This window comes from Arabidopsis thaliana (genome assembly GCF_000001735.4).
Source record: "Arabidopsis thaliana chromosome 1 sequence".
NCBI classification, from domain to species: domain Eukaryota; kingdom Viridiplantae; phylum Streptophyta; class Magnoliopsida; order Brassicales; family Brassicaceae; genus Arabidopsis; species Arabidopsis thaliana.
The window spans coordinates 5550775-5574168 of NC_003070.9; the positions used below are offsets into that span (position 1 = coordinate 5550775).

Here is a 23394-nt window from a genome sequence, read left to right on the forward strand (position 1 = left end):
TACGAAGACAGCAAGCTGCGAAAACTTTGCATCTACTTCTTAAGGGTTCTTGCAACAGAAGGGGAATCAGAGGAATGAGAAGTACACGCACATCAGGGGATAGACAAGTGCAAAAGAGTTCAAACTCCAAATGATCACACAAAATAGCAGATCATAAAAAAGACCATCCCTATGGAGTTCCTCTTTGTGATGATCATTACTGTGCCAAATAGATAACAAAACCAATATGCAAATTTACCAAGTAAAACTTAATCATTCCAAGTAACTCAACCTAAAATCCTTCGTCGTCCAAACTTGACAAACTCGGAAAGACCGAAGACCACAACCACTACTGACAATAGCAGTGTCATGCAAACACCAGTATCGATGCTCCTCTGCAACTCCTGTAATAAGGAACAAAACAGAGCAGATAAAGACCATGTAAGTCTTTAATTTTTATTATTTTCTAGGCATGCCTACCGCTTAGTCATTAGCTTAGTATATTACCTCTACGTCAGAGGCACTAACATCCACATGGTGGTCTAAGCGATCCTGTATAAAAGGAAAATACCAGCTGATTTGGTAAGACAAGGTAACCCAAATAAAGGCAGTAAACTAAAACCAATATGAGAAGCCGATGACATACGATAAGCCTTGTCTGCAAGCCAAGCTCCATATTCATAGCTAGAGCCTCGCGTTTTAGATGCATGACTCCTTTCTCCAACATCTCAAGTGCTTTGTCTTGTACTACTCGCAGAAAAAAAGAACATACTCAATAGAGAAACCAATACAGAATTCAATATCTGTATTATGTTCACTAGGATCAAACCAGCTTGCCTTTCATTGTAGTTCGTTGAAAGCCAACAATTTCTTGGTTATCCATGTCAATAACTCTGCTCATGATATCATCTTGCCCCAACAAGCTGCCAATATTGGAAAATTTTAACATGTCCAAAGCAGAGGCCATCTGATATGCTTTTGATCTCAGATCCTCAACCATATCCTTGCACCGGCTCATCTCTTTTGCTGAACTGTTTCAGTAAGTCACGTTTTCAGATTGATAATAAAAAACAAAGGAAGAAAAAGATCCATTCACATATCAAACATTAAACTTAAAAACTATCAAGTTTACATAGATTTTCCTTGACTTTCAGCAAGAAGATTCTTTAGAGTCTGAACTCCGTTTGCCAAAATGGTGATCTTTCTTCGCATATATGAAGCATGACCTCGAGCATAAGATGATGTTTCCGCCAATGAACTTCTTTCTAATATCATTCCATCAATCTCCTCTGAAAGTTTTATAGCCTCATTGTGTTTTCTCTTCCACGAATTACAGAAAGAAGCCATTGACCTGATTCCTACATGACCAAAAAGGTTGATCAAATACAGAGAACTTTTTTAACTTGACAAAGGATGTATAATTGTATATACAAGAACAACAACAAAAATTTAACTAGCTTACAAGAATATTGGTATTAGCACATGCATTAAGGGAAGATCGGAGCAATTAAGCAACATATATATCCCCAAAAAGAGAATCCAATTGCTCACGAAGGACCTTTAGATTAATCCATCATTCTCATGGAGAAAGAGATCAACCTGCTGAGTGTTGACTTTGTAGCCACGCAACCAGACGGTAGTTTCCGTCGAATGAAGAGAACTTCTAAATACGAGGCCGTTTACTTATATGATCGTAGAAAGTTAGGCGTTGACAAATCATTTAAGAATGAAAGAAACAGTACACACATATAAAAAAATGAAGTATCAAGCAAGAATTTTGGAAAAGAAATTCCAGTGATGATGACATGAAATATCGGTGTTTTTTAAATGTACCACAATATTCTTCTTATAGCGAAACTAAGACAAGTTTCTTCGTGGAAGATCTGACAAATATTTTTTTTTGTCTATGCATTTTACTCGCTATACCACTTCTTAAAATTTTTATGAAGCAGCAAACTGTGAAAACTGCACACATTATATATTGTGTTAAAAGCATTATTTACTTCTTAAGGGTTCTTGTTGGATATAAGATATTGAGGTTTGACTTGTTGGATAAGACACAACTGTTACCAAAGGTTATTCACGGTTTTGTTATGTAGAAAACTATATAAGTGCCAGTGTTGTCTTAATATGTAAAGTCGTCGAGTAAATAAACGAATAGTTTCAGATCATTAATATTGCTCGTGTGTGTGTCTCTCTCTGGTCCAAGTCTTCTCTTTTATCGTACAAGAAGCAATGGCTTCTAACATGAAATAAGAGCATAAAACCAACAAGCTAAGATCAAGTCAACAAAACTCAAAAAATGATCAAACAAAGAATCACTGATTTTCATTTCATGATTGGTTTTCTTTCCATTCGTGACATTGAAAATCGGTGCTAACAATTGTCACAAAAACGCTCATTGTTTCATATAGCGAACTCAGACAAGGTTCTTCTTGGAAGAACTTATAGATACATTTTCTGTCTCTGCGTTTTTCTTAGTTGCTACCATTTCTTAAATCTTTATGAAGACAGCAAACTGCGAAAACTGCACACATTTTATATACTTCTTATTTCTTAAGGGTTCTTGCAACAAAAGGTGACTCAGAGGAATGACAAATCCAAGCACATCAGAGTCAAAGGATAACACAAAATGTCATAGCATCCTGCATATCAGAGTCAAAGGACCAGACACATTAAGCTAATGACTCACCACACTATTGTTTGAAAATATTTAAGCTCGAATATGTATTACCCTTACGCCAGAGTCACTAACATCCACATGGTGGTCTAAGCCATCCTGCATAAAAGAAAAATCCCAGATTTTGTAGCTCAAGAATTCCCAATCAAGACAGTAAAAAAATAATGAAAAGCCAAAGACATACGATAAGCCTTGTCTGCAAGCCAATCTGCTCATTCATAACTAGCGCATTGTGTTTTACACGCATGACTGTTTCCTCCAACATATCAAGTGCTTCGTCATGTTCTACTCAAAGAATAAAAAAAAAACATACTCAATAGAGAAACCAATACAGAACTCAACATCTGTATTATGTTCACTAGGATAAAACCAGCTTGCCTTTCATAACTTGTCGGTGTAATCCAACAATTCCTTGGTTATCCAAGCCAATAACTCTGCTCATGATATCATCTTTTTCTGGCCTCAGCAAGATGTCAATATTGGAAAATTTTAACATGTCCAATGCAGAGGCCATCTGATTTGCTTTTGATCTCAGATTCTCAAACGTACCCTTGCGCCGGCTCATCTCTTTCCCTGAACTGTGTCAGTAAGCAAATGTTAAGATTGATAATAGAAAAAAGGAAGAAAAAGATACATTCACATATCAAACATTAAACTTAAAAATTATCAAGTTTACATAGATTTTCCTTGACTTTCAGCAAGAAGATACTTTAGAGTCTGAACTCGGGTTGCCAAAATGGTGATCTTTCTTCTCATCGATGAAGCATGACGTAGAGCATAAGATGATGTTTCGGCCAGTGAACTTCTTTCTAATATCATTCCATCAATCTCCTCTGAGAGTTTTAAAGTCTCATTCTGTTCTCTGATCCATGAATCACACAAAGAAGCCATTGACTTTGATTAATCCTACATAATCAAAAATCCAATACAGATCACTTTCAGACAACTTTTAACTTTACCAAGGATGTATATAAATGCAACAATAAGAACAACAAAAATCCAACTAGCTTACAAGAAGCAACAACTTCGATAATGGTATTGGCACATGTATTAAAGGAAGATCGGAGCAATTCAGCAACATATATATCTCTAAAAGAGAATCAAATTGCTCACCAAGGACCTTTAAATAATACATCATTGTCATTGAGAAAGAGATCAACTTGCTGAGTGCTGACTTTGTAGCCACGCAGCCAGACGGCAGTTTCCTTCGAAAGAAGACATCTTCTAAATACGAGACCATTACTTATATGATCGTAGAAAGGTAGGCCTACGTTGACAATTCTTGGCGAAATAAAAAAAGGAACATGCATTACACTATCTCTTGTTTTGCCTCTTACAAATGTAGAGATTAAGAAACAGTACACATGTATAAAATGAAGGATCAGATACGTATTTTGCGAATTTTGTTTCCAGTGATGATGATATGAATATTGGTGTTTTACAAAATTTCCACAATGTTCTTCTTATAACAAACTCAGACAAGTTTCTTCGTGGAAGATTCTACAGATAATTTTTGTTTTTTTGTCTCTGTGTTTGACTTGCTACCACTTCTTAAATCTTTATGAAGACAGCAAAGAGCAAACTGTGATAACTGCACACATTATATATTACTTAAAGGGTTTTGGTAACAGAAGAGAAATGAAAAGCTCAGCCACAAATGTGGAATGAGGAAATACATTGCAACCATTCACATAGAGAGTAGAGGCCAGTGGACCTACAGAGGAACTTATAAGTTGTCTGATGTTGGTATTACATATACTTAACCAACATCCATATTACAACAGCAAGACCGACGATCCCCAGCACTGACAAGAGCATTGACATGCAAGAGCAACCACTTCTCATATTCTTGTTCATGACAGCAAGGCTCTTCTGCACTCTCTGTAATAAGATAACAGATCAATGTCTTTAATTAGCCATTAGCTTAAGCATAATGTGGTTCTTGGTTGAGCAAACCGAAAACAGATCACCATTACATCAGTGTTACTCCTAATGAAAGTATGGATCAACTAAAGCTTGGGATTCACCAAAGTAATTAGTTTGTTGAAATATTTAAGAGTTGAAGCATATATTACCCTTAAGCGAGAGTCAGTAACATCCACATGGTAATCTAAGTCATCCTGCATAAAGGAAAATCCAAATGTGTTAGTATCCGAAAATTCAAATCAAAGGCGAAAAAATGAAAAGCTAGTGACATACAATAAGCCTAGTCTGCAAGTCAAGCTCTTCACTAACAGCCAGAGCAATGTGTTTTGTGCTCATGACTGTTCCCTCCAATTGCTCAAGTCCTTCGTCTTGTTCTACTCACAGGAAAATAAAACATTCAATAGGAAAAAACAAATACAGAAATCAACATCTGTATTACGTTTACTAGGATAAGAGAGGTTTTACCTCTCATAACTTGTCGTTGATATCCAACAATTCCTTGGTTATCCATGCCAGTAACTCTGCTCATGGAATCATCCGGCTTGATATCTGGCCCGAGCAAGCTGTCTCTATTGGCAAAGTTTGACATGTTCAAAGCATTCGCCATCTGGTTTGCTTTTGACCTCAGATTCCCTACCATATCCTTTCGCCGATTCATCTCTTTCTCTGAACTGTGTCAGTAAGTAATAATTCAGATTAACACTAACCTTAAAGGTGTCTAATTTACAGATTTAAGCAATTAGGATTGGACTAGTAAATGGCTTACATAGGTTTTCCATGAATTTCAGCAAGAAGAGACTGCAGACTATCTAATTTGTTACCGAAAATGGTGATCTTCCTTCGTATAGCTGAAGCACGACGCTGAGCATCAGGCCCTGTGACAGCCGATGAACTTCTTTCTGATATCATTCCATTAATCTCCTCAGAGAGTTTTAAAGCCTCGTTGTATGCTCTCATCCATGAATCCGATGAAGACGCCATTATTCCTATATAATTAAAAGCTAATCAAAGCCTGGATCACTTCCATTGAAATTTTAAAATGATCAAGGATATATACGTAAGATCCAACAGAAACAACAACAAAGATCTACAAATTGAGACAAAAACGCGGCCTTTGACTACAATTTTGAGGCACAAGGCTCAAAATCTGAAATTTACAGGATCATGAAGTCCATTATCAGGGGAAGATCAGAGAGATTCAGTAACAGATATAATCCCTCATCAATGACTCGGATTGACAAAAATAACATCGTTTAAAGGATCGAATTGCTTACCAAATTATTTCTCGGACCTTTGTATTCTTCAATTTGTCCGAGCTCGTACCATGTAAGAGATCGGCTTATTAAATGTTGAGTCTGTAGTCGCCGGAATCACCGTGAATCGGAGGAGAATGATTCAACCTGTCACGCACCGGGTAGCAGGGCCCGTCGCAAGAAAGATGAGATAAAGACGAAGCTGAAATAAAACGACGCGGTTTTAACTTGTTATCTTGGAAAAGTTATGGGTTAAATTAGTTATTTAAGAAAGTATGCGTTAAGAAGCAGAAAGAACATATAAATGAAGGGATCAATAAAGAATATTTAAATTTTCGACCCATTATAATGGATCTATCCATCTCATGCCTGTTTCTTCCGTCTCCTCTCTTCCTTGCCAGAATCCTGAGTTTCTCTCTGACTGTGCTTAGTTCCATCATAACTATATCGTTCTGATTGCAGTTTCCGTTTCGATTATCGTTAATGGTGTTTTTGTTTCCGGGAAAGTGATAAACTTTGAAGCGCGATTTTGGTGTTCTAAAGCAAGTTCGAGAAGGGGATCAGAAGATACATTTACAATCTCTCGAGTACGATTCGGTTCATGTAAGTGTTAGCTCTCTTGTTCTTCCTTCACAAAGTTGAATCTAAATCTCAATCCTTTACCTTTTCTCTTCAAAATCATGTTTTGTCTTAAAACATTGAATGTTGATTATTGATTGAATAAGTCTGATCGTTAGTGGCTGAAACTTGTTTTCAGGGAATCAATCGAGCAGTCTATAATCCCAGGTTTGCCTGATGATTTGGCTTTGAGATGCATAGCGAAGCTTTCTCATGGGTATCATGGAGTGCTCGAATGTGTTTCCAGAGGCTGGAGAGATTTAGTTCGTGGTGCTGATTACTCGTGCTATAAAGCTAGAAATGGATGGTCAGGGAGCTGGTTGTTTGTGTTGACGGAACGTTCTAAGAATCAGTGGGTTGCTTATGATCCTGAAGCTGATCGATGGCATCCATTGCCTAGAACTAGAGCTGTTCAAGATGGTTGGCATCATTCTGGTTTTGCGTGTGTTTGTGTTTCCAATTGTCTTCTTGTGATTGGGGGTTGTTATGCGCCTTCGGTGTCATCGTTTCCTCATCAGAAGCCTGTTGTCACTAAAGATGTCATGCGGTTTGATCCGTTTAAGAAACAATGGAAAATGGTTGCTAGTATGCGAACACCACGGACTCACTTTGCTTGTACTTCTGTCTCTGGCAAGGTTTATGTTGCTGGAGGTCGTAATTTAACTCATTCCAGGGGAATCCCATCTGCTGAGGTTTATGATCCTGTCGCTGATAGGTATTTTTTCCCACACTAATGTGGTTTATATTCTCGTGTAGGATAGAACTGGCATATTTAACCCCACAATGTACTCTTTTTGTTTTTTTCTATGATGGGTCAAGATATAGTTTTAAAAGTTTTCTCATGTTTCACCTGAAAAGCTATCAAACTGGAGTATGACATAGTAGTATTGCAGGTGGGAGGAATTACCAGCAATGCCTAGACCACAGATGGACTGCTCGGGGTTATCGTACAGAGGCTGCTTTCATGTTTTAAGTGACCAGGTGGGATTTGCAGAGCAAAATTCATCTGAAGTTTTTAATCCACGAGACATGACTTGGTCCACTGTGGAGGATGTCTGGCCTTTCTCTAGAGCCATGCAGTTTGCTGTTCAGGTGATGAAAAATGATCGGGTGTATACTATTGTAGATTGGGGAGAAAGCTTGATCAAGACTAGGGATACAGATGAAGGGGAATGGTACAATGTTGGTTCAGTTCCTTCTGTTGTTCTTCCTAATCATCCGAGAGAGTTAGAAGCCTTCGGTTATGGGTTTGCAGCTCTAAGGAATGAACTCTATGTTATAGGAGGTAAGGTCCTTAAATGGGAAGAATCAGGGGCAGGGAGATTTGACATTGTGAGATTGCCTGTTGTGAGGGTATGTAACCCTTTGGATAGACCTCTGAATTGGAGAGAGACCAAACCAATGTGCATTCCAGCCGGTGGGTCGATCATTGGTTGTGTATCCTTGGAAGAATCTTCTCCCCCTTAACCAAGGTGATAGAATCTTTCTTGATGTATAAAATTGGTATGTTCAATTCTTTGATTGTTGCATCGTGAGATGTAAAAGTAGTTAAAAGGAACCATGGAAAGCACTTGGTTGTCATTGATATCTTCTGTTGTCTTTTTACAAACAAGTAAGTTCACGTTGTTATATGATCATTTCTTTTACAGAAGTGTCGTTTGGCTTATGTACAAAAATAAGATAGACTGAAATTTAGCATATCTTTTTTTTTTCATGCTTGCATGGAAACTCCAATTATAGCCATAAACTTAGCTGTGTGTTAGTTTGCAGTTGATTATGGTTGCGTATTTTCCAATAAGGGTTTCTGACACTCTTTAAATTATTTTCCAATAATATTCATGGAATCAGTGTGTTCCTTCTCTGAGTAAGACCTTGGTCCCACTGTGAAAGTGGAAGCTTTTGCTGTAATACTCACTGCACAGACATCTGGACACTTGAGGCTAACTGGAAACCGTGAGGGTGAAAACAGTTGTTTTAAAGGGAAGTAGTTACCGAAGAAGTCAACCTATAATGCATTTATCTTCCAGGTAAAGGCTTCCACTTTTATGTGAATGAGTTCAGTTTGTCATCCTATGATATGATTACTGCAAGAAGGTTACCGGCCGTGGTCAGGCCATTACTGTCACTCATATTTGGAATTAAACTTGTACATAATAAGATTCATGTTATATCTCAGTGTATTTGAGTGTTAGTGATTGTTATGTGTTCATTTGACCTACACCAAGGTGTATCATGTGTATAGACCAAACACTTGAATGATAAATTAAGAGTGATACAAATAGTTTGCTTCTTTTTTAGTCTCGTTTTTGTCCTTGATTTGCTACATATAATTAAAGTCTTATAAATTTCGTATAGAGGAACTATTAGATGAAATTACGGAGTACAATCACACGAGCAATAAGACTTTCAAGTTTGATTGGATATCATTCTATATTGAAGTATTATATATTGGAAGGTGAAGAGTATTACTTTTCCAGTCACTGTGTCTTGTGAGGCATTAGTGGTTTTGTGTCCAATGAGAATGAGCTGTTTTCAACGACTATGTTCGGAGAAGAGTAACTAAGTGACATAGACTCCGGCATTGCGATCTGGATGTGTGCATGCTCTTCACCATTCTGTGCTTGGCTTTGAGTACCTTTTCTCTTAGATTGCATCCTATCTAGTTCAATAAATACGTCTCTCATGGTAGGGCGATGTTCTGAGTTCAAGCTCAAACACCTTCTTGCAAGTTTGGCTACTGCAAGGACCTCTTCTCGATCACATTCCTCCTTGATGCGAGCATCGAGAATTTCATGAAGTCTGTCATTTCTCATGGCTTCGAGGAAGTAAGCACCCAACATTCGGACTTCTTGCCGTCTCAGAAGGGAGACAGGTTTCTCTCCGGTTAAGAGCTCAATGAGCAAAACCCCAAAGCTGTAGACGTCACTCTTCCCTGTGAAGTGGTTTGACTGAAGGTACTCTGGGTCTACATATCCAATTGTTCCTTGTACAATTGTTGTCAAGTGAGTATCATCTATAGCAACAGATCTCGAGATTCCAAAATCTGACACTTTTGCACGGTGCTTTTCATCCAATAAGATATTTGTTGACTTGACATCTCTGTGATAAATGGGGATAGAGACGGCTGAATGCAGGTAGGAGAGGGCATCGGCGACTTCACAGGCGATGCAGAGACGGACTTCCCAACTCATTGGGAAATCCTCTGATGGGTTGTGAAGATGATCGAAAAGGTTACGGTTAGGAATGAACTCATACACCAATATAGGTACTTCTGTCTCAAGACAACATCCTAAGATCTTGACAACATTTCGGTGGTTAATCTGTGACAAAAGGATGATCTCATTGATGAATTCCTCAAGATTCTCTTCTTTCAATGCTTTGGACTTCTTGACAGCGACGATCATCCCATCTTCCAACATTCCTTTATAAACTGTACCCTGCCCGCCTTGCCCCAGTATTCTGCTCGCATTGAATCTATCTGTTGCATTCTCCAGGTCATTGGAGCTGAAAACTTTGGTTCTATTTACACTTCCGTGAAGGAAGGATGTTTGTTGCTGCAACAACAAACCTCCATTTCTTTGGAAGAACTTCCTCTTCTGCTTGGCTACTTTCCGCTTTCTATTAGCCTTGCATAGCAACCACATACCAAAGATCAGGAGCAACAATCCAGAGCTTAGAGTTCCACCTGCATTGTAAGTTGATCTTTTCACTTTCAATCTAAAAAGGCTTATGCAGAAACATTATATAACTTACTTAAAATGGCTGGCCAAGTTTTCTCACATCTATATGATCCGAGAACATTCACACACTTTCTCTTTCCACATTTATTTAGATGTGGATCTCTGCATTCATCAATGTCTACGGACACAAAAATTCCAAACTTCACATAAGGTTATATAGTACACTCAAGCCCTCTATTCAAAGAAGTTAATAGGTACCTTGGCATCCGCCAGGTATGTAGGGATTTCCTTCGTAACCATTGTGACACGAACATTGATAGCTATCTTCGAAAAATGTATTGCCTTTGCATAGTACACGCTTTGAAGTCATGTAGGAAAGATCAAGACGCCATTCTAGCTCTATTGTTGTATATTCACTGTACTCCATTAATTCGGGAGGAGTAAACAAGGACCCTGACAATGTGAATTGAGTCAAGAAGGCAACCTGACATCCTTGTTTATTTGGTTCCAGTTTCTCTACGGTTGCATCAAACACTTGAAGTTGAAGAAGAGGTGGTATAGTCATCTGGCAGCATTTGTAACCAACACAACTCGTGTTAGCTCCTTTGTAAGACCGTATCTCATTTCCACATGTCGTCTCACATCCCACGATTTGTAACCCTGTGACATTCATGAACGCCTTGTTGTTGCATCCAACAGCTGTGAACTTATTGTTTTCTGATATGAAGAATGGGCTGCCCTTCAAATTCAAAGACGATGATGAATAACCATCTCTGTTGGGACAACCTGAATGTTTCAATGGACTCTGGATGTAGAATTTGTTGTACACCGATATGGAGAAAGGGTCTCCAAGGTTGAAGGAAGTAACTGCTCGTCGGATCCTTGGCAACAAAAGTATCGGTTGTTGGTCTGATGAGCTTTTGCAGACAATCTCGAACCATTTGTTCTTGTAACAACCTTTGCCTATCCCAAAAGGGTAAGGAACACTAACATTTCCGCAATGGTCACTGCAATTACGAAGTGCAAGAGGAAAAGTAGAAGCAGCTGCGTATTCACAGATTCGCAACAGAAGCATAACAACAAGGAAACGTTTCACATCAACACCCATTTGCTCTCTCTCTCTCTCTCTTTCTTTCAGGAGCCAGAAGTTCTGTTCAGGCTCAGGCACACCTCTCTCTCTCTCTCTCTTTCTCTAACACAGATAAGTCAAGAGTCAACCTTTTCACTTTTATATTAATTTTGCATGATACATCAACGAAGACCTTGACCCATATGAATTGAGGCCATAACATATTTCAGTAGTGGGCTCCGTAGATACAGCAGAAACCACGAAAAAAGAGGATAATGTTTGTAATTAAATGTTTTAAGATATTCTTTATCAAAACAAAACGAAAAATGCCAAAGATATTCATGTTGAGCCTCTTCAAACGAAACACAAGAGTTTTTAGTTTTTACTGTGAGACGAAGTTTTTCATTAAGCAGAACGTTTTAAAATGGATATGCCGGTACTTGAGATTTTTTTCATTAAAATATAGATCACTATTTGGGTGACAATTAATGAAACAAAGGAGCCCATAGTCATGGTCCTTTAATTTCAAAATGGGCCCAAAATTAGTCATGGTCCTTTTATCCTTTAATTTAAAAATGGGCCTAAAATTCGATATCGAACCAAAATAAACATTGGGATGGTTACATTTACTTGTAGCGGTCGACAAAAAAAAAAAAAAAACATTTACTTGTAGCGGCCAAAAATCCCACAGCATATTGAAATGAAATTTCCGAAACTGAATTCAATGCAAATTGAAATGGAATCAGATTAATGGAATTCAGAAAATGACAATTCGTGTGGGGGAAAAAAAAAACATTACGTAAGGAAATATAAAGAGAGAAACTTTATAACGAAAATGAGATTGAAAGTATCCATACGCACGTTCTTCTAATTTCCATTAAATTTCATTTAGGATCTGATGATATTGAGAGTCCCATTTAATGCAAACCGTATAACATAAGCTACGGAGAGAGACTTGTTGATTCCATGCTTCTCACTTACTCCTTCACCCCCAAAATCTTATTCTTCTTTCATCTCCGCCGTCTATTTTTCATCAACATCGATAGATGTACGGTTCTCGTTTCTTCTGGTTATAAAGCAACCGAGTCGCACGGACACGAACCATTTTGTATTTTTCTTTCCATTACAATACAAAAAAAAAGAAGCAATTTGGTCATTTTTATCATTTCTTTAAGCAGATTTTACCATTTTTTGAGTAAGCAACGAGGAAACCTAGAGAAGGTGAGAGAAAATCAACAAAAATAAAGATAAAAATAAAAAGTTAGGGTTTTGATGCATATTCTTAGATTTGAACAAAGAGAAGAAGATAGTTTTTGATTGTTACTAGCTCTCACAATCCTTCTTGAATCTATTCCACCTGTCAAGCTCTACATTTTTTCTTTGTGGTATTGTTCTATCAGTTTTGGATTCTTTGCCATTTTCTGATTCTTTATTTTTTTGGTGTCTGAAGCTAATTTTAGCGATTTGGTATGGTGAAATCTTTCAAATCGAGCGAAGGTTTTGTTTTTCTTAAATTACTTCTATTGAGGTTTTTGGATTAATTGATTTAAGGTTGTTGTAGAGAAAGTTTCCATTTTTGGAACAAAAAGCATGTTTTTGGAGTTTTCTGGTCGGATTATTCATCTACAATTGCAAATGGGAAGAACTTTGATGAGTAGTCTGTGTTTAATTGATAGTTTCTGGAGGATTCAACTTCTGCCAAAACTTAATTATTTCTCCCAATTGTTTTTTTTTGCAGCTTAAATATTTGGGAGGGGAAATTTGTAGCCTACAATCTCTGAAGCAATTTGGCATCTTTAAAGTTTTAGCAGTGATTCTTTATAGTTCAGTATGTCAGATTCTTGTTACAGGTCTTGTCAGTTAGAATAATTTGAAGGACTGTTGTTGTTGTTGTTGTTGTTGTTGTTGTGATGGATAGAAACAGACCACCACATCCGTTCCAGCAACATGCTATGGAACCTGGATATGTGAATGACTCTGTCCCACAAGGATTTACGCCTGATCAAACGGGTCTCTCGAATGCAAATGTCCGACCTAATCCTGCAGATGTTAAGCCGGGGCTTCATTACTCCATACAAACAGGAGAGGAATTTTCTCTTGAGTTTCTGCGTGATCGTGTCATTTCTCAAAGGTCTGCAAATCCCATTGCAGCTGGAGATATCAATTATCCCACAGGTTATAACGGGCACGCAGGGTCTGAATTTGGTTCAGATGTTTCCAGGATGAGCATGGTGGGAAATGGCATCAGGCAGTATGAGAGAACAAACCCCCCGGTTCACGAGTTTGGAAATAAACTCGGGCATATCCATTCAGCACCAGAAGCTTCATTATGTCAAGATAGAAGTTTAGGAAATTTCCATGGATATGCATCTTCTTCAGCCTCAGGTAGTTTAACAGCAAAGGTTAAAGTCCTTTGTAGCTTTGGTGGGAAAATACTTCCACGTCCAGGTGATTCAAAGCTTAGATATGTTGGAGGTGAAACACACATTATTTCCATAAGAAAGGACATTTCTTGGCAGGAGCTCAGGCAAAAAGTTCTTGAAATCTACTATCGGACTCATGTTGTCAAGTATCAACTTCCTGGTGAAGATCTTGATGCCTTGGTGTCTGTATCATGTGACGAAGATCTACTGAATATGATGGAGGAGTATAATGAGATGGAAAACCGTGGGGGTTCGCAAAAGCTTAGAATGTTTCTGTTCTCTGTGAGTGATTTGGATGGTGCTCTTTTGGGGGTTAACAAAAGTGATGTTGACTCTGAGTTCCAGTATGTTGTAGCTGTAAATGACATGGACCTTGGATCAAGAAGCAACTCAACCCTTAATGGACTGGACAGCTCTTCTGCAAACAATTTAGCTGAGCTGGATGTCAGGAACACCGAGGGAATCAATGGTGTTGGCCCTTCGCAGTTAACAGGGATAGATTTTCAACAATCCTCTATGCAGTATTCTGAGTCTGCTCCACCAACCTCCTTTGCTCAGTATCCTCAATCTATCCCACACAATGGTGCATTTCAGTTTCAGCAAGCTGTTCCCCCAAATGCTACTCTTCAGTATGCCCCGTCCAATCCACCAAGTTCGTCTGTCCACTATCCTCAATCTATTCTACCAAATTCCACTCTCCAGTATCCACAATCGATCTCATCCAGCTCGTATGGATTATACCCACAATATTATGGAGAAACCGAGCAATTTCCAATGCAGTATCATGATCACAATTCTTCTAATTACTCTATTCCCATACCTTTCCCAGGGCAGCCATACCCTCACCCTGGCATCACACAGCAAAACGCACCTGTTCAGGTAGAGGAGCCAAACATAAAACCTGAGACGAAAGTTCGTGATTATGTGGAGCCTGAAAATCGTCATATTCTGGCAACTAATCACCAGAATCCCCCTCAAGCTGATGATACTGAGGTTAAGAATCGGGAGCCATCAGTTGCAACAACTGTACCCAGCCAGGATGCTGCACATATGTTGCCCCCAAGAAGAGACACACGGCAGAACACTCCTGTGAAGCCTTCTACTTACCGTGATGCTGTTATAACTGAGCAGGTCCCAGTATCCGGTGAAGATGATCAGCTTTCAACATCAAGTGGTACCTGTGGTCTTGTTCATACCGACTCTGAGTCGAATCTAATTGATCTTGATTATCCAGAACCTTTACAGCCCACCCGGAGAGTATATCGTTCGGAGAGGATACCTCGTGAACAGTTAGAAATGCTAAATCGCTTGTCCAAGTCTGATGACTCACTTGGTTCTCAGTTCTTAATGTCTCATCCACAAGCTAGCACTGGACAGCAAGAACCAGCAAAAGAAGCAGCAGGTATATCACATGAAGATTCACATATTGTAAATGATGTGGAAAACATCTCTGGAAATGTAGTGGCATCAAATGAAACCTTGGACAAAAGAACGGTCTCTGGTGGAGGTATTGAGACGGAAGCTCGTAACTTGAGCCATGTAGACACAGAAAGGAGTCATGATATCCCTGAAAAGCAAACTTCTTCAGGTGTTCTTATTGATATCAATGACAGGTTCCCTCAGGACTTCCTTTCTGAAATATTCGCAAAGGCACTCTCTGATGATATGCCGTCAGGTGCCAATCCATATCAGCATGATGGAGCTGGTGTTAGCTTGAATGTAGAGAATCATGATCCTAAAAATTGGTCTTATTTTCGGAATCTGGCCGATGAACAGTTTAGCGATAGGGATGTTGCTTATATTGACCGAACCCCTGGCTTTCCATCTGACATGGAAGATGGTGGAGAAATTGCCAGATTGCATCAGGTTGCTCCGTTGACAGAAAACCGTGTGGATCCTCAGATGAAGGTCACAGAGAGTGAGGAATTTGATGCTATGGTTGAGAATTTAAGGACCTCAGACTGTGAACAAGAGGTATAAGTTTCTGGTATATTTGATTTTACGATTCCAAAACCATGAGTATACTAATGAGGATGGACTTGGTAGGATGAAAAGTCAGAAACAAGGAACGCTGGACTTCCCCCAGTTGGCCCGTCTCTGGCAGATTACGACACGAGTGGCTTGCAGGTATGATGGACTATCAATTCTTACACCTGATAGAAGTTTTATTTATTCTGCATTAGATAAAGGATTGTAAGTTTCAGATTGTTAGAAGAATCAAACATAGTATAGCCCTTGTTTGTCATATAAAATAAATGTCTGCTTCTAATCTCCTCTTGTGATCTTTCTATTCTTAAATGTTTCTAGATCATTATGAATGACGATCTCGAGGAGCTAAAGGAGCTTGGTTCTGGCACATTCGGTACAGTGTATCATGGTAAATGGAGAGGATCAGATGTTGCCATCAAAAGGATAAAGAAGAGTTGCTTTGCTGGCCGATCATCTGAGCAAGAAAGATTAGTGAGTGTTTCTGCATTTTCTTTTGGAAAATTTTCCTTTGTGCATATGTTAAAAGGATTAGAGAGTGATAACACTTGTCGATTGCTCATCATGGAAAGCTTATGAATACCTTTCTTGTTCGCTAGACTGGTGAATTCTGGGGAGAAGCTGAAATTCTTTCAAAGCTTCATCATCCAAATGTGGTTGCATTTTATGGTGTTGTAAAAGATGGACCTGGTGCAACATTGGCTACTGTAACAGAGTACATGGTTGATGGTTCTCTGAGACATGTTCTAGTCAGGAAAGATAGGTACAAATCTCTCTTATAACGTTTCTGCATTTTCCTATCTGATGAACGGTTTAAGACTACTTGCTTTTCATTTTAATATTGTTACTTGCTATACATTTTAATATTGTCAGACACCTGGATCGTCGTAAGAGACTAATCATTGCCATGGATGCTGCCTTTGGAATGGAATACTTGCACGCCAAAAACATTGTTCACTTCGATTTGAAATGTGACAATTTACTTGTGAACCTCAAAGATCCTTCTCGCCCAATCTGCAAGGTAAAAGCTGATTCATATGATGTCTTTGAACAAAATTTATTCATACTCTTCACTCATTTGTTCTTCCTCAAGGTTGGTGATTTCGGTTTGTCGAAAATCAAAAGAAATACATTGGTATCTGGTGGTGTACGCGGAACCTTACCATGGATGGCACCAGAGCTTCTCAATGGTAGCAGCAGCAAAGTTTCAGAGAAGGTAAAATTAAATACTTCATAGTGAATATAAAGAATGGGAACAAATTGAGTTATAACTGTTTTTCCTGCAGGTCGATGTCTTCTCTTTTGGTATAGTCTTGTGGGAGATTCTAACCGGCGAGGAACCATATGCTAATATGCACTACGGTGCTATAATAGGTGTGTGTTTTGGTTGGGTTTGAGTTTTACTTTGAAGGATTTTCAGAAAACATGAGGTTATAGTCAGCTTATTTTCTTTCCCATCTCGGTTTCGGTTCTGGTGTCTTCTGGCCTGGAATTGGTAAAATCGGATGGGACACGACTTGTTCTTATCTTACTCATAAATTAATGGTTTAAACGCAGGTGGGATAGTGAACAACACACTGAGGCCGACCATACCGAGCTACTGTGACTCGGACTGGCGAATATTAATGGAGGAGTGTTGGGCGCCTAACCCAACAGCAAGGCCATCCTTCACGGAGATAGCTGGTCGGTTACGTGTTATGTCAACTGCAGCTACTTCGAACCAATCCAAACCACCAGCTCACAAGGCTTCAAAGTGAAACAGATTCGATATTTTATAGGTTTCTCTTTACTCTTTCCAAGTGTTTTGGGGTCAGGAGGGAGATATTTGTTGACCCTTTTCTCCTTTCCCCCTTTTTTTACCAAAACAAAACAAAAAAAAAAAAAAAAAAAATTGTTTTTCTCGCTAGTGTTGAGAAGGAAATATGATAGATTAATGTAAGAACGTTTCTTACCAAATGTGAACAATCGAGATTCAAGACTACGGGATTTGCTAAATGTGAACAAAGTAAGAACATTGGTAAACATAGATTCTTAGAGATTTGCTGCTCAAAATGCAGCTAAGAGAACAAAACTTGAAGATGATTTTTTAGTCATCAATTTTCTGTTGATTTCTGCCTTTTGCCCCGTTTCTTAAGCAACCCTTTATCCGCAAGTGTTTTCCGTTTCAATTTCCTCCGGTCTTTAACCTTGTCTTCGAATCCATTATCTAGCATCTTCATCATTGCCACTCTTTTGGCTTTTGAGACCTGCAGATATAGATTTCGAAGTTTGGATCAGTTAAACATGTCAGGATATAACTCGCAGCCAATAACTGATCTTACTCTTCTTAAATACCCAGGTGTACTAGAACCTAGACACCATGGCGAAGCAGCTGGTATGACTCAGTATTTGATCAGAACTTTGATGTATAACACAGCGAATCTTACCTTTGTGACTTCTAAACTGTCAGTGATTACTTTTTTGTTGTATGGTTCCATCTTTTTTCCAACTTCCTCTTCTATTTTATGGATAAGTTTCACATCGGTCTGCAAAAGGATATGGAAGGGTTAGTAGGCTGTAAGCCCAACCATAACCAACAACACTTAAGGTCGATGTCTCATGTGGTTCTATGATTTACTACTTTACCTCAGTGATAATGCTTACAGCCAGTCCTCCTCTACCAGCTCTAGCTGTACGTCCAACACGATGAACATAATCCCTAGGATCTCTGATGTGAGCCAAATGTAGAATTAGAATATCAGTTAAACATGAAAAGCACAGTGAATCAAAGAAAAAGGACAGCAAAAGGTACCTCGGAATGTCATAATTGATGACAAGGTCAACAGTAGGAATGTCCAATCCACGGCTGGCAACATCAGTCGCAAGCAATATCGGTACTTTCCCAGACTTGAATTTACTTAGTGCAGATAGTCGCATAGACTGAGAATTCAGAGAATGCATAGCTATATTTTCCACTTCAAGCTCGTCAAGCATAAGACTTAACCTTTGACATGTTCTAAAACACGAAACAACGTCTAATCAGTAACTGCAAATGGATCACCCGATGATAAATGAATAAAGCTATGAATAGGAGACCTGCAAGTGGAGACAAAAATCATGGCTGATCGAATGCCCTTGTCTTCCATTTGCGAGAGGATGTGCACAAGATACAGCTCTTTGGCATCTTTGTCTTCGAAAATGAACTGCTGCGTAAGAGTGTCAACAGTCTTTAACCCTTCATAGGCTTCATAGAAATAAGCTTTGTTTGAAGAATGTTCAAGCAAAGCCTGTAAGTTACTAGTCATGGTAGCAGAGAACAACAATGTTTGTCTACTCTTTGGCAGACACTGAAAGATTGTGCGTAACTCGTCTTGGAAACCAACATCAAGAACTCTATCCGCCTCGTCCAGCACTAAGAACTAATCAAACAAACACAAAGTAAAGCTAAAGAATCAATTAAAAAGCAGCTACTTTGATAGCTCAGAAATTTGTGAATGTTCTTTACCTTGGTTCTAGAGAAAACTGGAGGAACATCAGGATTGTTTTCAAGCAAAACCTTGATTCTTCCAGGAGTAGTAATAACGATATGAGGTCGTGAAACCAAGCTCATAGTTTGCGTCAACATATCCATTCCTCCCACAATTACAGAGCAACGCAAATTCAAACACGAACCCAAAGCCTTAAACTGCTCAGCGAGCTGGAACGCTAGCTCTCTAGTCGGCGTCACTACAAGCGCGAAGACTCCATAAGGATCTTCAGCAAGGCGGTGAAGTATAGGTAGAGCAAACGCAGCAGTTTTACCACTACCAGTCTGAGCAAGCCCTAAAACGTCTCGTCCGGCTAATATCTTCGGCACGCAGTGAGTTTGAACTGGAGTGGGTTTACGCATCCCAAGCTCTTTACACGTTTCCACTGCCCACTCAGCTAATCCGAGCCCTTCGAAATTAGTGGCGGATGTGGTGTCGGAGCTAGGGTTAGGATTAGTGAATTTCTCAAATTGAGGAGTATTCTGGTCCGAATCAAGTTTCTGGGACTGAATGTTTACTACGGTTTTAGGATTTTTGCGGGATTTAGACATGATGGTGATTCCCCCTTCCTCCTCCGGCGTTGGTTCCTCCATTCTTTATGAATCAGAAGAAAAAAATGAAGAAATTGGTTTCGAAGTATCGCCGGAAAAATACGTTCGTTAGCCGCCGTTCTTAGATTGTTCTGGAGATATATGCGTAAACTATGATAGGGGGAGTTCAAACCCGGTTTATCCAAACCTAAACTTAATATCGGAATCGCCGGTTAAGCTTTTACCATCCCATTTAATTTCGCGGTTTATTTATTGAGCTAATTTCGAAGATTTGAATGTTTTGCATATTTGAAGATTGTTTTTACTCTTTGAAAGAACCAGTTTGTCATTTGTTAAATTTTCTACACAGTTAATCATTCATCGTACAAATAAAATGACAAAGATATTTAAAGTCAAAAACAGAAACCAGAAAGGAAATCTTGTGATAACAAACACACGAAACCAAAGCTAAATCCGTTAATCTTCATCATATGTGTCTTAATAAACGTTGTCTCATAGGATAACGCAGCTTCCTGAATCCCTGATGAGGAAAAGAACCATCAAAACCAATCATAAATCAGATTTGTGTTCTTTCAGAGTGTAGAATAAAATAGTTGCGGTTATGAACAATGATACCTCTTGGACTCTTCATAGTAACTCAGAGCTTGCTCGAACTTGAGCCAGAGTGGACATGATTCCTCAAGATCGACGTGGTCAGGACCTTTCATATATGCTTGGACAATGAATTGATTACTTCTTTGACTGCGTATCACATAGTTTGAATATGTTTTGAGTAAGATATGTTTGCAAGATCAGGATTTTTAAGTAGAGAGTTGGAGTTGGAAGCGTACCTTCCTTCATATTCCGATAACCAAACCAAATAGGCTACACCAAAGTACATAGAGATAAATGGTTTGGTTAGATCGTCTGCTGAATCGACTCTGTATGCTCGGTATCCTAGCTCCCTTTATTCAGAAAAAACAGCCCCATTTGGATTTAATATTTGGTTAAGGCTTTAATGCAAACCATAAAGAAACGAAGTTTGGTCACAAACTTACGAGTATAACCATGAAGCGGTTGAGTAGTCCACTCCGAGTATTCCTACATGTTTCTTAATACCGTTCACAAACCGCATGCACACAGTATCAGCAATCGCACAAACAAGAGGCTGCACCAGTGATATGGAACATATTTTATCAGAATAGCAAATGAATAAACCCTAAAAGATGCCCAATATAAGTTTCCTCAGCAGGTGATAATTAGCGGATATGCACACTTACAACTCTAATTCCTTTCGTGCTGAAGTACTTTGAAACAATTATTTCTGCAACAGCCTAAAATAGAAAATATAGCATTACTTGGAAGGCAACATGGTGAGAACAATTTTGGTTATTGTTCTACGGGAAATATCTGTCAAACTGCAAGCTCAATTAAAAGACACACAGTACCTTAAGTTCCCCTCGAGAAAGGTAAGGCCTCTTTTCACCATCTTGTGAAAAACGAACCTTTCCCCTTTCTTCTTTAGATTTTGTCCACTCTTTACATATTTCAGACTGATTCCACATATCTTCCATATCTTCGGGGGAAGCTCGAGAGTCCCAGTATGTGAAATCGGTGTCTGTTCAACCGGAGGGTATATTTCAGTTCATATCAGAACTTATAAGAGAATGATAGAGGTTCTCCAAATATGAGCATAGAGCTAAAGCATTGCCACACTGCACGATGCTCCTAGAGATCTTTATATGTTTGACATAGGTGCATGTTTATACACGTGGAGACATTGTTATATGATACAGAACGATACAAAAAGAGGGAGAGATTACTTGAGCCTGGGGAAGCGGGATTCGTAGGACGAAAGCTTGAAGGGCCAGCATCGCCATGTTTTCTGCAACAACAATTACCAAAGAGACTGAAGTTTTAGCTTCGCTTCCCTCAACTTCTTGGTGCAACTACCTTATTAGTAGTATGAACAAAATTAACAATATGAAAGCCCACGGCAACACAAAACCTTATCCGTGCAACCATGCATAAAATATGACAGCAGAAACTAGGTACATAGAGCAAGCAGAGATAAGAAGCAACAACCTTGAAGGGAGACTTTCTTTCACTGCAAGGTATCGTTTCCAATATGGCAATGTCGACTTGTGAGTCGCCTTTTTTGTCCCACCATTGTATGCTCTGACAACAAACTCTTCACTTCTCTGGCTGCACATGGAAAGTAAAATATATTTAAAGTAATTCCAAGAGGAACTTAGACTTGTTGTCACTGAAATTGTAAAGCTAGCAATGTAAGCTTAGGGACAATATATATCATACTTATTCTGATAGTCTGTTAACCATTTCAGGTAAGCTGCCCCAAAGTACACATTTATAAAGGGCTTGTGAAGAAGATCAGGATTGTCATCTACATTATATGCCTGATAGCCTTGGCCCCTGCAATAAAGATTGACCAAAACCGGAACATAAGATTTTTTTATAAACTTAAGATCTTCTTGAAAAGGAGAGAAACTAGAAATCGTTTTGTACCCAGCCAACCATGCTGCTGTCTTTTCGAAAACTTGTAAAATTCCAAGGCCAGTTTCTTTGGTCTTTTTGCTGTACCGCATAATGAGAGGCTTTCGGTCACTTTCAAGCTCAGCAATTGCACATATCATTTCCTGCAGAGGAATAGGAAGGTGCAAAACTTCAAGATCATAAAGGGGCATAGATAATTTCAATAACCTAAACAGTAGCTAAAACCAAGCTCAAAACTACTAGTTTTCTAATGAAGCATACCGAATCCAAGATGGAATCAAAATGCCTCCGGACAGTTATATCAGAAACAGCCTGAAAATGTAAGGGGTTGATCTCAATAAGTAGAGGCAGAAAGAAAGAAAGGTCTAACTAGAAATCCACATCAATCTTGTATTGGAATGTTTGAAATTTCTTATAGATTACCCTCATCTCGGTCTGTGTAAGATAAGGCTGACCATCAGGATCCCTTGAGAGGTGAACCTTCTGGCCTTTAGTCTCTCCAACATCAATCCATTCAGCACTGACCGCAGGATCCATCCACATTTCTTCTAAATCCTCTGGCTCAACACAATCATTCCAGAACGTGAAACTGTTGGCCATTCTTGCATTGCTATACGACCTTTCCATTGATATCTATCAGAAACAAACGAAAAACAAGAGGAAACAGAAGCTTATTTAGAACACATCGTTAACAACATCCATAAGTAACATGTTTGCCAAATGTAAAGAAGAAAATCGAAATATCAGACCTAGCCGAAGGCTTAAGCGGGAAGGAAGAGAATATCGACGAGAGAAGCAGAGGAAGAAGGTTTCTCGGCGAATCCAGAGAGAAGAAGATGATGAAGATTCAAATTAATCTCTGGGAAATTCAAGAGATACAGAGAATTCGACGGTTCGCCATTTTTGACGGGAGAGCCAAAAAAGCAAATTAATCACACAGAGGGGACTGTGAGACGAGCCAACTGCAGAAACAGCACGATTCTTTCGAAGAAAATGCCACCTGGCATATCGGAGCTGGCTCAGCCTCGTCGTCGTTTAAGTTTTAACAGTACAGAAGCCATTTTTAGAGGGAGAGCCAGCTGGACTTGACACGTGTCAAACTAAATCAGGCCCATTTTATTTTCGCGTGGCAAAACTCAATAAACAACAAAAGATACGTCAACGTTATTCAAATATGACCAAAGGCCCACCAAATCATGGGCCTTGACGCCGATCCGGTACACGCGGCTT

The 23394-nt window shown here is 39.0% G+C and overlaps 8 protein-coding genes and 1 long non-coding RNA gene across 20 annotated transcripts; 3 read left to right on the plus strand and 6 right to left on the minus strand.

Moving 5' to 3' along the window:
* Positions 1-16: 16 nt before the first annotated feature.
* AT1G16225 (Target SNARE coiled-coil domain protein) lies at positions 17-1640 on the minus strand. 3 transcript variants are annotated; one of them, NM_001332213.1, is made up of 6 exons: positions 1442-1605; positions 1112-1337; positions 817-1010; positions 626-726; positions 487-531; positions 17-383 (listed from the first exon to the last, which is right to left on the minus strand). In NM_001332213.1, exons 2-6 carry the CDS (start codon positions 1324-1326, stop codon positions 267-269), a joined length of 672 nt encoding a protein of 223 aa, NP_001323129.1. In that variant the 5' UTR covers positions 1327-1337; positions 1442-1605; the 3' UTR covers positions 17-266. The 3 variants fall into 3 exon arrangements, with proteins under 3 accessions (NP_001323129.1, NP_001323130.1, NP_683311.2); NM_001332214.1 differs by having other exon boundaries at positions 164-383; positions 626-1010; positions 1442-1640; NM_148470.3 differs by lacking the exon at positions 1442-1605 and having other exon boundaries at positions 212-383; positions 1112-1323.
* A 453-nt stretch (positions 1641-2093) lies between these two features.
* Positions 2094-2337, plus strand: AT1G05223. Its single transcript, NR_138857.1, has one exon. It is a non-coding gene; the product is annotated as an other RNA (long non-coding RNA).
* Positions 2338-2692: 355 nt separating this feature from the next.
* AT1G16230 (Target SNARE coiled-coil domain protein) lies at positions 2693-3715 on the minus strand (the record flags this gene model as incomplete). Its single annotated transcript, NM_001332215.1, has 5 exons — positions 3672-3715; positions 3336-3565; positions 3038-3237; positions 2844-2944; positions 2693-2758 (listed from the first exon to the last, which is right to left on the minus strand). The coding sequence occupies exons 2-5, from the start codon at positions 3548-3550 to the stop codon at positions 2693-2695; spliced, it is 582 nt and encodes a 193-aa protein (NP_001319019.1). The 5' UTR covers positions 3551-3565; positions 3672-3715.
* Positions 3716-4068: 353 nt separating this feature from the next.
* On the minus strand, positions 4069-6070 carry SYP51 (syntaxin of plants 51). 4 transcript variants are annotated; one of them, NM_101490.4, is made up of 6 exons: positions 5860-6070; positions 5352-5571; positions 5051-5256; positions 4859-4959; positions 4735-4779; positions 4069-4540 (listed from the first exon to the last, which is right to left on the minus strand). In NM_101490.4, the coding sequence occupies exons 2-6, from the start codon at positions 5564-5566 to the stop codon at positions 4409-4411; spliced, it is 699 nt and encodes a 232-aa protein (NP_563994.1). In that variant the 5' UTR covers positions 5567-5571; positions 5860-6070; the 3' UTR covers positions 4069-4408. The 4 variants fall into 4 exon arrangements, with proteins under 4 accessions (NP_563994.1, NP_001077546.1, NP_001031054.1 ...); NM_001084077.1 differs by having other exon boundaries at positions 4233-4538; positions 5860-6067; NM_001035977.1 differs by having other exon boundaries at positions 4233-4540; positions 5352-5586; positions 5860-6029.
* A 119-nt stretch (positions 6071-6189) lies between these two features.
* Positions 6190-8746, plus strand: AT1G16250 (Galactose oxidase/kelch repeat superfamily protein). Of its 2 annotated transcripts, NM_101491.5 has the most exons (4): positions 6190-6441; positions 6596-7171; positions 7350-7928; positions 8305-8746. In NM_101491.5, coding segments are annotated over exons 1-3 (1152 nt in total). In that variant the 5' UTR covers positions 6190-6439; the 3' UTR covers positions 7924-7928; positions 8305-8746. The 2 variants fall into 2 exon arrangements, with proteins under 2 accessions (NP_173075.3, NP_001321591.1); NM_001332217.1 differs by having other exon boundaries at positions 7350-8746.
* On the minus strand, positions 8724-11418 carry AT1G16260 (Wall-associated kinase family protein). Of its 3 annotated transcripts, NM_001198080.1 has the most exons (4): positions 11307-11339; positions 10395-11255; positions 10210-10314; positions 8805-10141 (listed from the first exon to the last, which is right to left on the minus strand). In NM_001198080.1, the coding sequence occupies exons 2-4, from the start codon at positions 11242-11244 to the stop codon at positions 8934-8936; spliced, it is 2163 nt and encodes a 720-aa protein (NP_001185009.1). In that variant the 5' UTR covers positions 11245-11255; positions 11307-11339; the 3' UTR covers positions 8805-8933. The 3 variants fall into 3 exon arrangements, with proteins under 3 accessions (NP_001323321.1, NP_173076.1, NP_001185009.1); NM_001332218.1 differs by having other exon boundaries at positions 8724-10141; positions 10237-10314; positions 10395-11418; NM_101492.3 differs by having other exon boundaries at positions 8724-10141; positions 10395-11418.
* A 668-nt stretch (positions 11419-12086) lies between these two features.
* Positions 12087-17594, plus strand: AT1G16270 (kinase superfamily with octicosapeptide/Phox/Bem1p domain-containing protein). Of its 3 annotated transcripts, none has more exons than NM_001198081.2 (9): positions 12087-12590; positions 12944-15602; positions 15675-15755; positions 15936-16088; positions 16214-16377; positions 16488-16635; positions 16708-16830; positions 16901-16988; positions 17172-17594. In NM_001198081.2, the coding sequence occupies exons 2-9, from the start codon at positions 13116-13118 to the stop codon at positions 17369-17371; spliced, it is 3444 nt and encodes a 1147-aa protein (NP_001185010.1). In that variant the 5' UTR covers positions 12087-12590; positions 12944-13115; the 3' UTR covers positions 17372-17594. The 3 variants fall into 3 exon arrangements, with proteins under 3 accessions (NP_001185010.1, NP_173077.1, NP_001321701.1); NM_101493.4 differs by having other exon boundaries at positions 12087-12426; NM_001332219.1 differs by lacking the exon at positions 12087-12590 and having other exon boundaries at positions 12733-15602.
* RH36 (RNA helicase 36) lies at positions 16968-19905 on the minus strand. The gene is made up of 6 exons (NM_101494.2): positions 19099-19905; positions 18690-19012; positions 18406-18609; positions 18240-18321; positions 18041-18139; positions 16968-17860 (listed from the first exon to the last, which is right to left on the minus strand). Exons 1-6 carry the CDS (start codon positions 19711-19713, stop codon positions 17708-17710), a joined length of 1476 nt encoding a protein of 491 aa, NP_173078.1. The 5' UTR covers positions 19714-19905; the 3' UTR covers positions 16968-17707.
* A 73-nt stretch (positions 19906-19978) lies between these two features.
* AT1G16290 (transglycosylase) lies at positions 19979-23184 on the minus strand (the record flags this gene model as incomplete). Of its 2 annotated transcripts, NM_001332220.1 has the most annotated exons (13): positions 19979-20191; positions 20287-20412; positions 20502-20615; positions 20709-20818; positions 20931-20984; positions 21099-21268; positions 21474-21535; positions 21736-21855; positions 21967-22083; positions 22177-22307; positions 22426-22476; positions 22588-22797; positions 22914-23184. In NM_001332220.1, 12 exons carry the CDS (start codon positions 22789-22791, stop codon positions 20164-20166), a joined length of 1287 nt encoding a protein of 428 aa, NP_001321836.1. In that variant the 3' UTR covers positions 19979-20163. The 2 variants fall into 2 exon arrangements, with proteins under 2 accessions (NP_001321836.1, NP_173079.2); NM_101495.3 differs by lacking the exon at positions 22914-23184 and having other exon boundaries at positions 22588-22764.
* Positions 23185-23394: the final 210 nt, after the last annotated feature.